Raw genomic sequence first — 13,611 nt, 5'->3', positions numbered from 1 at the left:
TTTATTTCAAAAATTCAAAAATTTAGAAAATAATTAAAATTAAATTATTTTTTGTAATTTAAAACACACATATCAAAATTTCAGAAATTATTTAATGGTGAATTATTTTGAATTAGTTTCTCTTCAAAAAAAAATATTTTCACAAATAATTTTTAAGCCCCAACTACGTGAATTTTGATCCCCATCACAGGGTACGTAGGCTTCAGAGTCAGATTTTGAGTCAAGTCCTCCCTCATAAATAAATAAATATTTTTACTTAATTCTTATCATTTTTTAAACATATAAATATAAAAGAGATAATTAAAATAATTATAAAACCATATTAATACAGCACAACAAACTTTAGGTAACCATTCTGACGAACGGGTATTGTGGGGTGCCTAACACTTTTTCCACACTCAACCGACTCTCGAATATATTTTTTATTTTCGTAGACCATCCTTATTCTTATTTAAACGGTTTTTCAAGATTTACCTTAAAATCTTGGTGGCGACTCTTCATTTTGCCCGATTCATGCCATGAAGGTTAGAACCTCTGTTCACACGAAGTCGGTGTCACATTTTTCGGGTGCGACAATGATAAACAAATGTTATAAATTCTCTCTAAAAGACATTTAGCACTTAATAGTGCCTCAAACAAAATTGCTTCCAAATGGAGGATAGTTGCAGGAGGAAAGAAAAGAGTGAGCATCACCATGCCTTATTATTTTATTTGTTTCACTATTTTTTTTTTTGTGAGTTTTATGTCAAATGGTGCCCGTATGAATCACAAACATGCAACCCAAAAATAATTGGAAATTATAAAAAAAATATTGAGGATTTGAATTTTACACAGTATTTGGCCAAAAATTATATATAATTAATTACTAGATATAAAATATTATCAATAATTTTTGAAAAGAATTAATTTATTCAATGAAAAATATGATTATTGATCCTTATACTTTTAGTATGTTTTGGTATTAATTTCTGTATTTTTTTATTGCTCTTAATTTCTTAAGCTTGATCCGTCTACAGTGTTAGTTTCCAAAGTCCTAAATATACTTACAGATTTAAAGGTGACTAAGGACGTACATATAAAACTGTTAATTATCGTGCTGACGTGTTAACAGTAGGATGGGTTAGATAAAACATGAGTAGAAGGCAAATATAAAATTAAACAACAATAACAACAACAGTAAACTTTTATTTCATTAGGTGATGTCAATTACATAAATTGTAAGACGTCATTATATTCTATTATTTATCAAGCTTTTAAAAATATTATCAATTAAGAGATTACATTCAACAACTTTTAAGAGTATTTTTTTAAGCTTTCCTCTATCTCTCTTAACAAAACTCAAAATTATATATTTCACTCTTTTCACTAATACCTTTTGTGATTTTCTTTGTACATACCAAAAGGGGATTAAATCACAAAGGCAAAATGCACCCTCCCTTTTCTTTTTTGCTTTTTTGGGCCTTCTGCGTTTTTTATCCTGCCCATCGTAATTTTAACATGTCAATCAAACAATTAATGGGCTAATGTATACTCCCTCCATCTATATATAGAAGAGATTTTTTAAAATTTTTTTATTCTTAAATATAAAAAGTTGTTAATATATTTTTTCAATGAACACACCATCATATCCTTGTTAAATTAGGAAGAAAAAAAGATAAATACTTTCTTTAATTTACTTTAAAAAAAGAGATTTATTTTTTATTTACAATAATTAAGGGCAAAATTGAAATATTGCTGTGCTTTTAATTAGATAACCAACTCTTAATAATTTACATGATTTAGTTAAAAATATTTTATATATAGAGATAGAGGGAGTATGTCAGCAAAGTTAAGTCCTTATGGGTAAATTTAAAATTATAGGGATCAATATTATAGACAAATTAAATTTAAGTAATTAGGGGTAGTGAAAAAAGTATTGGAATTAATACCAAGGCATATTAAAAAATTGAGAGACTAATAGTTATATTTTTTCTTTATTCAATCACTAATAACTAGCAGAGCACCTGCATATGCACAAGATATTCTTGTTCTTCTGTACAAATTAGTTTTAAGTAAATACAAACATTCATAATGAGATTTTAATATACGTATAACTATTTTACAATATAAAGAAGATGAATAAATAATCATCAATATATCTTTTAAAACAATTCATCTCACAAATTACTGTTCATGAAGTTGATGAGTATACAATGACTTCACATTGTTGTACAGTAGCTCCATGTTGAGCTATGAGTCCGGTTTGGGTGCTCATTATAGTGACGAGCACCATGGTGCTCATCACTATGATGAAAGCTAGCCCATCTAGATTTTTAATCTGGATGGTCCATATTATCCAAATTTAAAGGATTATTATATATTTTGATTTTTATATCTATTAAAATAAAAATTATAAAATAATTTTAAGAAATTTTTTACTTTTAATATAATCTAGATTCAATTTAGAGGGTTCAATTTAATATTAAAATTATTATTATTATTATATATTAACTATCCGGATGTACTTTGCATAGTTTAGATTTAATCTGATATTAATCTAGCCTAAGCAGAGTATATCTGAATAGTCAATATATATTAATTATAAAAATTTTAATATTAAATTAGATCCTCTAAATAAATGTAGACCATATTAAAAATAAAAAATTTATTAAAATTATTTTATATTTTTTATATATTTTTATTTTAATAAATATAATGCATAATATTGCTTTAAATCTGGATTATTCAAATCAAAATTTAGATGGTTTAGATCTCATCACAGTGATGAGCATCATGGTGCTTAAACCCATTCCGTTGAGTTATGCAGATCAATTGACCAACCACTTTCACACTTTCTGTGTGTAATAGGGAGAATGACAATCATGTTTGATGATCAATTAATTTAAATTAAATCTTAAATCTTAAATATTAAATTTTAAAAATTTATAAGTTTGTATATCAATTTTGTAACTTATTTTTTAAATTTTAACATGGTTAATAAATAAATAATTTGTTTTTCCCATTAAAATTAAAATTTAGAATATAAGTTGTAAATTCATCATAATTTGCAAGTTCTTGGATTTTAGGATTTAAAACCTAATTTAAATTAATTGATTCATTTGAGACTTTTTTGTCATTCTCCATATTTTATATTCTCTTTTTAATTTTATTTATAAGTTATTTTTATCGATCTCACTAATATTAATACTATAAAAATTATAAGAAATAAAAGTAAGTGAAATTCTAAATATAACCCTTAAATAAAAAATAAAGAGTAAATAAATCATATATTATTATTTTTTGTCTCTCCCCCCCTCAATTTTTAAAGATAATTTAAAAATTTTAATTTAAAATAAAATAATTCCATCAATTAATAACTTATAAAGTAAATAAGATTATGCTTCTAAAATATGCTTAATATAGAGAATGGGAGGGAGTATTTAAAATTTCCTGGTCTGCCTTCCTCTTGAGCCCTCGTGCTCCCATTATATTTACATCTTTTCAAGGAGTCTCTTTGTCTCTGTTGTTCTCTTCGACCCCAATTATCATTATTCTTTTCTATCTACCTTTAAAGGGATGTTTCTACAACATAAGCGAGCTTCCATTTCATGTATTTTTTTTAATTCTATTTATAAATTATTTTTAATATATTTTATTAAATTTAAAAAAACTTTAAACTTAATTAATTTTGTCTTAATATTTAATAAGTTTTTACCTTTATCTTTAATAAATATTCTTAAATTTTTTTTTAATATTTTTATTTAAAATATTTAGTAAGACAAAAATATAAAGAGAAGAATTAAAAATTAATAAATATCCTATAAATAAAATTATTTTTTTTTCGCTCTTAATCCTATAAATAAAATTGGGGGAGTATAGTGTGATATGAGTTTGGTTTTATAAAAACGCGGCACTTGGATCTAGCATATTAACACGTGTCTTTTTCACTTCGCACTTTTAATTAACTCTCTCCAGTTGACAAAGACGTGGTGTGATATTTTAGGTAGTGATATTAATTGCTTCATCTGTTCTATTTTATTATGCGGCATCTGTAGTAAATTATAAGATATTTTAAAAAAAATTTAATATCTTAAAATATAAAATACTTCAATGAAAATAAAGTTTTATTTATGATGTTACCTTTCCTATTATATTCTATCTCTTTAATCTTATTACATAAATGAAGTATTAAATAAATAACATTTTTAAAAGTATATTTTTATTTTTATAAAATAAAATTGTAAAGTACATTTAATGAGTTTTATTATTATGTGTAATTTTGTCTAAAACTATCTTGTAAATTAAAATGAAAAGAGTAAATAAGAAGGTTCTTCCCATCTAAGGGTCATCAATATTCTTCATTTGCTTTTTCTTTTTATGCATTGTAGCTAAGGCGTTTAGTTTGGAACTATCCTCATTGGCCCAGTATCATCCTGATTATATTGAGACCGGTCTTGTTTTGGCCTGAAAATAATCAGGACGAAACTTTATGGGACAGGATAAAAAAAGGGTTCGGGACAAGATGAAACACGTAATTACTATCGGGACGTCCCGTCCCGTCTCGAATATTATATATATTATTTTTTATTTTAAATTATTAAATATATTAATATAATATATACTTATATTAATTATATTAGTTATAATTTTAATACATGCAATTCTTATTTAAAACTAAATTTTTTTGTATTGATAATTTTAATGACATGGAATAAACATGACAATATCTTTTTTTATAATATATTAATTATATTAATATAATTTATTCTTATATCTATCTATTCAATAACTTTTATTTATAATATATTTCTTACTTTATTTTTAGAAAAATAATTAGCTTAGTACATCTCCACTAAAGTCGAAGAACAATGATTTGATATTATGCTTGACTTGCCTATTGTTGATACTCTTATAGCATAAAGATCACTTGTATTTGCTATTATTATGTGTAGTTGTGATTAATATAATTCAATAATTAACTTTAAATTTTGTGATTTATATACTTATGTTGTTTTGATTTTAAACTTAATAAATTTTATGATTTAAAATTTTAATAAACATTATTATCTAGATTTTTCTCCTATATTATCTCATTTATTGGAATGGCGAGACATCCTGATCTTGTCTCAGTCCCGTCTTGACTCCTAATGGGACGAGGCAACTTTTGGAACGGGACAAGAGACAAGACAAAAATTTAATCCCGATCTTTTTTTTTTTGGAACAAGACATGGCACGAAAATGTCCCGATCTCGTCCTGTCTGTGAACACCTGTTTGACTTTCATTTCTGCATCCTTCCCCTTAGCTTTTAACATCCCAATGTGACATTTTTTCGGTTAAAAAAGATTTTAATAATATTTGGGATGAGATTTCATGATAATTGAAATTCACGAGGTAATTACTTAAGTAGAGATAATTGACTTAAAAAGAGTTAGGCATAACTTTTAGAAAAAGAAAAAAAAATTATAAAATTTAGTAGGATTAAATAAGTATTTAAGATAGCATTTTGATTTTCCGTAAAATAATTATTTAAATCTTAGAAACAAATTATATTTAAACAAAATGCATAAATTCAGCGCCATCTTTTAGATTTTTAGATTCCAAAACAGATTTTTCATTTTTGTTTTTCAAAATAACAAACTGTTATAAAATGCATAAAAAACTGCTATAAAAGACAGGTTCTAAATAACCATTGTAGAAATCCAAACTAAGCTCAATAGTCACTCTGAGCCCACAAAGAAGGGAAAATACACAATCGTCCAAAACTTCCAAAACCCAAATAACCAAATAACCTAAATAGGGCGCTCAGAGATATTAGATGTACAGCAAATTTCTGAGTTACGTGTTAACCAATCTTCATGTGAATGGAGAATTGTTGCTTGATCATATACTAGAACCTTCGGTTTCAATTAACAATAGCATCACACGTTCAATAGGGAAGTAATTTGTTAATAATCCCACATGTATATTTTTTTTCTATACTTTTCTTCGAGTTTGGTCAATTGAGGCAGCCAAAAGAAGAATGGACGGTTACATATTAGTTCTAATATTTGCAACATAAACTGGGTATTGTTAGACATATGTTTATTGGATAAAATATTAATGTGATAATGAGTAACCTTCTACGAGACATTGAGTTCTGGTATCTTGCATCACACGTTGAAGTAAAGTAGGATTGCTTGTAACAATAGCATCAACATGTTCAGACAACATCCTTTGCATGGATTCTTCATCATCAACTGTCCAGGCGTATACCCTCTTCTTCCTCCTGTCAACCATAGGAAAGAACTTGGTCAGTACACATGAACGCTTTGTGCCCGTTTGGTATTTTGTTGGTCAAAAGTTAATTTATCAAAAGTTCATTTAAAAAAAAATAATTTAGTAAAAAGTTAATTGTTATAACAAAATTTGTGTGTAGATGCATTTTTTTCCCCCAAAAGTCAACTTCCCTCCATTATATGTTCCAACACTCAATTTTAGTTTCAAAAGCTCCAAATTTGTCTGTTCCCCAAATCCACTTCCAAACTCCATTTAAACTACATGTGGAATGTACTTTTGTCAAATCCAACAAATGATTGCTTCTTACAAATGAATCTTTGGAGAATGCAAACTGAAAACCAAACATGCAGTACTGGATGTACTTTCAGAAAGTCCTTTTGGGTAAAAATGTGTACCCAAATAACATTGGGCTTCCTAAAAGTGAAAAGTAGCTTTCTGAAAGTGGGATGTCAGGTTACCAAGCTAATTATAGGTAAGCTCTACATGAAATCCACACCTGTGCAAGATTTTAACAAGCTTTTCATCAATCAACGGATGGTAGACACCAACAACCTCAGCATCTTTAATCCTCAACAAATTTGTCCTAGCCCCAGTGGATCGGTCTATCAAAACAATGTAGCCTACCTGCATTATGACAGAGGAAATATGCAAGGAAATTATAGTGAATGACCAAACAAAGAGGTAAAATTAAGACCCCAATATCATTTAATCTCTAACAAGTTCTATCTGTGGTCTAATTTTGTCATCATTAAGCTAAAGCGACCAATAAGAAAACAGAAAACCAGAATTGCCTTAGTGATGAAGTGATCAACCAGAATGCTTCTAGTGATTGTGAAGAGAATCAGGATAAAATAGCTGAAATCAGAGTTGTGCTTTGTCCTTCTGCTTTTCTAAATTGATGATAAAAATATAGATGCCAAAAGTGCCACAAAAGAATCTCAGGATTAATCTTTGCCAAGTGAGATCCAAATGAGAATTAAGAAACAATCCAAAAAAGCCATCTCAGAAGAAAACCAAAGACTTCCATTAGAATTTTCCCTACGTTTTTTTTTTCTTGGGGGGCCAGGGGGGATGTAAATAAGTCAAATTGCTTCTTACTGTGATATCTGACGACAGTTTAATCACATCCCTGGCTAAAGTATCGCTTTTAGCCCATACAAGGCAGTTTCCACAGTCTGTCTTCTCCACCTGAAAGAGGGAGGTACTGAATACTTGAGATTACAACACTGGGAAAACAGAAAATTAATTAAAAAGATATTGCCAAATTTACAAGTGCTATAGCAAAATGATAGTCCAGCAGTCACTAGAAAATGGAAAATGATGAAATTTGGATGACTGGGGACTGGGATAGGAGCATTATACTTACAGCTGATAGAATGTCTCTAGCAAGCCCTTTTTCATATAATGGAGGCCCAACCTTAGCATCTAGGATTATCTGCCTCACTGAATTAGCAGTCAACTAAGACAGTATAATAATAGTCAGAGAAAAGGCTGAAAATATTACAAGTAAGGAAAAAAATGTAAAGAGTAAAGTCAATGAACATGACAATAGCAATTGACGATAATTCAAGAAGGAAAGCAAATCAAAGGAAGGTTGAGCATTCATACTTATACCTTCAGTGCCTCTTCAACGGTAGCTACACCATCATCATTGAACTTCTCCAGAGATTGGGTCAAAGCACTAAGCTCTCTTATCTGCAAAAACAAACTGAACAAAATCTTAGACAGTGTTACTGATATATTTTTTATTTATTTTATCCCACCTTATTCGTATATTTTAATGATAACTTTGGACTAATTTGGGTTTATTAGAAAATAATTGGATTATTAGCCAAATTTGGAAAATAATATAATTTAGAATTAATTATGAGAATTTTGGACTTAAATTGTAAATATTTTATTTTCATATTTTATGATGAGTTTAATTTTCCAATCTTTAAGATGATTATCTCATATATATATATATATATATCTTAAATTGATTTATTATACATTATTTGAGTTTTTGATCATTTTGTGGGAAAATCATAGTTGCTGGAAATTGAGTGCATATTAATATTTACTATTATTAGAATTAATTTCCAATTTGTAAAATGAATTTTGAATCATTTCATGAGACATGGATTTATTTTGAACATAACATACACTAATAGGAGCATTTGACCTTTTTAGGCCACGGAGATACCATGGGATCAAAATATTTTCTCCTCCTCTTATCTCCTAAACATAGCTACCACTTTCCTTTTCTTCTCTCTTCTCCCTCATTTTTTCGCTTCTTTATTTCTTTTTTATCATCCATCTTCTTCAACTCCATTCACCAACATTGACAGACGTCATCAATTATCACCATTTCCCTCTCGGTTCCACCATCCACCACTCATTTTATTCCTAACCTTCAATCATATTCTCATGGCCATGGCTTTTATGGTGCAAGAAGGAGGAAGAAAATTCATGGACGCTTAGGCTAGCTTGGGTGACAACTTAGGATGAGCATGGAGGAAGCTACGGCCTAAGACAAGCATTTGAAAATAGAGTGATTTTTCATTTATCCTCTTAATTCAAGAGCTTAAGATTATTTAATTTTAAGTGATTCTAAATTGTATTGCTTGACTACAATCTAGTTCTAGGTTATAAATGCTTTGAATCTCGGATTGCATTGAATTTGTGTTGGGTGACTTGTTGGAATTTATGTTTATAATACCCTTGCATTACCAATTGGATTAATAATTGAGTTTGAATTGCTACTTGCATCAGTGTTTAAGGCTCATAGCCCATTAACCCAGAATGAAGCTTGCATATGGGTAGGAATCTCCACCCACTTGGCTGCCCATCAGCCACCCACAACAATACTCACGAGACAACTCCAATAGGATGTGAATAAAACAAAACTAGCAAGTGTCACCTGATTTGCGCTCAAGTGCCCAACCTTAGATGTAGCGTTTCTTGATATCCGTTGCAAATCCCTGCCTGCATCAAGTGAGAATTAATCTCTGTCCAGCCATAAAGCTAACTTTTTTTGGACATAAAGTTATAAAGCTAACTTTAGAGGTGATAATATGAAGCAGATAAGTCCATTAATATTTAGCAGAACCCAAAATAAACTTATGAAAATAATATTAGAGAAGTGCAAAATAATTCTTATACACTTGGCAAAAAAAAATTAGTACTCCATAAATTTGCGTTTGATAAACATGATGACGATAATGGTGAAACAATACTTCAAATTGGGGACTTCAAACCTCAAATAAATCCAATGAAATGCATCAAGAAATATTCAGTAAGATTTTGATTGCTAATACTAAGAAGGACCTATAACTAGTTTTGGCATCTTGAGGATCGTTGTGACTAATCCCTATCTGCATATAATTTCAAAATTTTTAAGAAACTGATAAGCCAAAGTACCTATCATGGAGAGCAAACAAAACTCCATCTGAAGAACGAGATACATCAATCTCAATGCAGTCCACTTGAGAACGGAGAGCAGAGGCATATGCAGCAATCTGTAAGGAAAATCAGATACCACACAAGGAAGAACCATATCATAAACTAGAACTCTACCATGTAATTATATTTTGATGCAGATAATTGTTGATAATAACATTTGACAAGTCCATATCAAATCAAAATTGAAGAAGTTAGCCAGATAAGCACCATAAAAAATTGAGGGATAAAAAGAAATAAGTACATTACTTCAACATCACTGCAGCTCTTAAATTAAGTCTAACATGCATATTAACAAACATATTCATAATCATTTATATGTAGAACTATAAGTCGTTACTCATTACCATTTAGTCAAACATCTAATATTCTCTATTTTGCTCATAAAAATTCAACGAGAAGTAATATTTTATTGATCTAAAAAAAAAAATATTGATCTATACTCTATAGTTTGTAGTTTGGCCTTCTTCTGTGAGAAGTTGATAGATCCTTCCAATCAGAATGGTCTGTGCAAAGTAGAAGAATAAAGTTATAAAAACTGAAGAGTTTGGGGCAGCAGAGACAAATGGAAGCTTATCTACAAGAAGTTTGTCAGAAAATGGGATAAAAAGGGTGATGGGCTGATAGCAGAGAGAATGTGATGAAGACCAAGGCAAACATGGTGAAACCCACCCTTGAAAACCAATGTGTAAAAAGGAAGAACCATGCCACTTAAGTACTACAAGAATTACTTTTGGCTAAATAATTCAGGACACTATCGTAGGACTAAACCTAAGAAACCGACATCCTTGACGGCAGAATTTTTCCATACTCACTGCAACCACGATGTTACATTGCTTTTTTTGGAGCTTGGTTAAGCTATAGCATCAATTGATACATGCCTAAACAAGCATGGGAAACCCACCCAAGAAAACCTTCACTTAAAGGGGAACAGCCATGCCACTTAGGATCACTTGTGGTTATCCCAAGTGGACTCCATCTGAAAGAGAGAGAGAATGTTGGGGAATTGAGCCTTGAAGAGGTAGAGGCTTTCTGTCATTTCTTCTTGTGTTTTACTCTGTTACTTTACTGAACATCAATTGGAAACTAATGTTTCCGTCACAGTTACTTCCAACGTTATTGTACAAATGGTTTTAGGAGTTGAATCCTCTACATTGAGAGACTCCAAAACGTAATATTGAATAATTTTTAGAGTCACACGGTTCCAACCACAATATCAGATCCTTGGCATAATCATCAAATCAAAATTTATGAACTTACACAAGCCAAAATGGAACTACAGGAAAATATAGGCACAGATCAAATGTAAGCATGTTGGGGTGCCACAAAAGTTGGCAAGATAAGACAGTTCTCTTTTTTCCCCCTTTGGCAATGGCAAGACAGGATGGTTTTGAAGAGATTTTACACTGAACATCAAGTGGAAACTTGAGCTCAAACTACAAAATACAAGCTCATTCAGAGAAATTCAACTAGATTGTTTTTTCTCATGGATAAAAGAATTAATATTATTGAAGGGCAGAGATACAGAGAATTAATATAGAAAAGACACTGTTAAGGAGACGTATAGAAAAACAATAAGACGAACACCAAAGATAGGAAAATGATCCCATTTCACATCAGATGTAGGGGCTGAATAGGAACCTTTAAGATAAGAGCATTTCCTTAAAGCCATACACCAGAGAGTAGCAGAGAAAGCGTATTGCCAGAAAATATCTTACCCCTTAGTTCTACCAAAAGCCCTCAAGCTAATCTACAAAATTTCTGCAGAGGATACGCTTAAAAATTTCTAAAAGCAAAATATATAGTGCTTCAGATGTACTTAATGGTGGGGCAGCGTAAAGAAAAATGAGCTAAAATTTCAGAGCAGTAAACTTTATTTGGTAGTATCCTTAATAAAAAAAGATTTCACGGCATGAATTTTCTTGAAAATTAGTTATGGCAAAGATAAAACTAATTGCTGTTCAAGACTGCGTTTGTGCATTCTCAAGAGATTAATCTGGTCAAATATGCATGGTGGAAATATCTACCAGGTTCAGGGCATTTTTAATTTTTGTCCCGCCAGTTAGCTACCCAGAAAAAACCCAAACCTTGGGTGTTAAGAAGAGAACCAATTGAGATAAACCTTGGGTTTTACAAATTATCTTTGCACCGTTTGCCTCTTGCTATAATTTTCACATGTGAATTAGTGATAAATAAAAAGTTTATTTAAGTCGAAACCCAAAACTTCAGTTAATTGAAGCTTGCACATCAGGTCAAAACAATGTCATGGAGACCTAAGCGAGAAGGGAGAACAACCATTAAAACCAATTTGTAAAGCGGAAGAACCATGGCCTATAAGTACCACTTAAATTTCCAACGACTCCTCAATCAGAGGCTCCATCGTAATGATGTATCATGTATGTAATGAATCAACAAGATGAAATTAGAAAACATACCGTGTTAGGAAAAGCCTTAGATGAATCACCCCCATGCGCACATACAAGGGGAGGATCATTAAGCCAAGAACATTTCCTCAATTGCATCTGCATAATCAATGCAACAGTTACATAGTGATCATATGAACCTATCATAATAATTGCCAAACAGAAACATTCAACTAAAGTGTTGGTGAACTTTTGATCTAAAAAATCCAAGTTTTACCTCAAAGCATAGACAAAGTAGATACGGTTTGACGATGAATCTAAGGAAAATAAAGTGACTTTTTAAACTGATTCAGGATGGTAATTGGAATTATTCTCTTAATTCATGATATACCTATAATTTTAAATGTAACTCGGAATTTATATTTGGTCGTTTAGGTCTTTGGATTATTACTGGCTCATAATACCGCATTCTAGTTGATTTAGGACATTTGAGCTGTCTATATATAGTTGCCTATACAGAAAAATATTATCTAACACGGGATTTCTGAAACTGGCCCCGAAGAAGATCATCAATTAATCAATGCGATCTAGCAGTTAAAGCCCATATCTGGACAGCATTTGCAGCCAAGTCAAAAAGACAAAAATCTTCAATCCCACTCCGACGGAAAGTTTCCATTCTAAGGCAAACACAAAATTAACGAATGTAAACTATTGTTCCAAATGCACTCCCATTCACATTAATTCATTTAGCTTCAAGATTACTTCTTTACGCTTACACAGGAACCCATTTTGAATGTATGAATCCATAACAACCCAAGGAATAAGTTAGGTGAGGGAGCGGTTAACAGAACGTGGATGGCAATGAGCATACCTGATGAAGTCTTCTAAGTCGGAAGTGAAAGAAAAGTGGAGGCAAAATAGCAAGCAAGGCGAGACATATGAGGATCGTATTGATGACCCTCCGGGAAGAAAATCTGAAGCGAAGCCGATTTCTGGGCCATGGAAAACCGGCCGTACTCTGAAATAGCTGTTGCCTCCTGCCAAATCTCGAAGCCATTGCCGCCAATGGCCGATGTTCGATCATACAACTTCTGCTGAGGCCAACGAGTTTACATATGTATGTAATGAATTGAAATGTAAACAAAGCCATGGATTAAAAAAAAGAAGAAGAAGAAGAAAAATTATGTCAAAAAAAAAGAAAAGAAAAGAAAAAACAGGAAAAAAAAAAAAAACGTTCAAAACTTGGAAAAGGGCCCTAGTCAAGGTTTCAAAGATCAATTATTAATTAGAAAAAAAAAATAATCAAGATATTGGTATTAAAAACGTTTGAGACCTTCTATGAATATTAATTAACTAATTAATGATGAAAAACTGTGAATTTTAGAAATGTTAAAGAAAAACCAAAGTTTTTAACTGAAATTAATTTTAAGTTGATCATTTGCATTTTAATACATATCTTTATTTGTTAAATATTTAATTGTAATTTTTCAGAAATTATATTTTAAATATTTTTGTCTTTAAATTTAATTTAAAAAATAAAAATATAATAGT

The 13,611-nt window shown here is 30.3% G+C and overlaps 1 protein-coding gene across 1 annotated transcript; it reads right to left on the bottom strand.

Annotated features, from left to right (window-relative positions):
- Positions 1-5,838: 5,838 nt before the first annotated feature.
- LOC129314225 (glycerophosphodiester phosphodiesterase GDPD4) lies at positions 5,839-13,174 on the bottom strand. Its single transcript, XM_054957586.1, has 9 exons — positions 12,932-13,174; positions 12,133-12,219; positions 9,659-9,756; positions 9,159-9,219; positions 7,871-7,951; positions 7,623-7,715; positions 7,355-7,444; positions 6,753-6,880; positions 5,839-6,245 (listed from the first exon to the last, which is right to left on the bottom strand). Exons 1-9 carry the CDS (start codon positions 13,142-13,144, stop codon positions 6,077-6,079), a joined length of 1,020 nt encoding a protein of 339 aa, XP_054813561.1. The 5' UTR covers positions 13,145-13,174; the 3' UTR covers positions 5,839-6,076.
- Positions 13,175-13,611: the final 437 nt, after the last annotated feature.

Source organism: Prosopis cineraria, unplaced genomic scaffold (genome assembly GCF_029017545.1).
Source record: "Prosopis cineraria cultivar Desert tree isolate PC_DT_omini unplaced genomic scaffold, ASM2901754v1 PC6, whole genome shotgun sequence".
NCBI classification, from domain to species: Eukaryota; Viridiplantae; Streptophyta; class Magnoliopsida; order Fabales; family Fabaceae; genus Prosopis; species Prosopis cineraria.
This window is presented reverse-complemented; position numbering and strand designations above follow the sequence as displayed.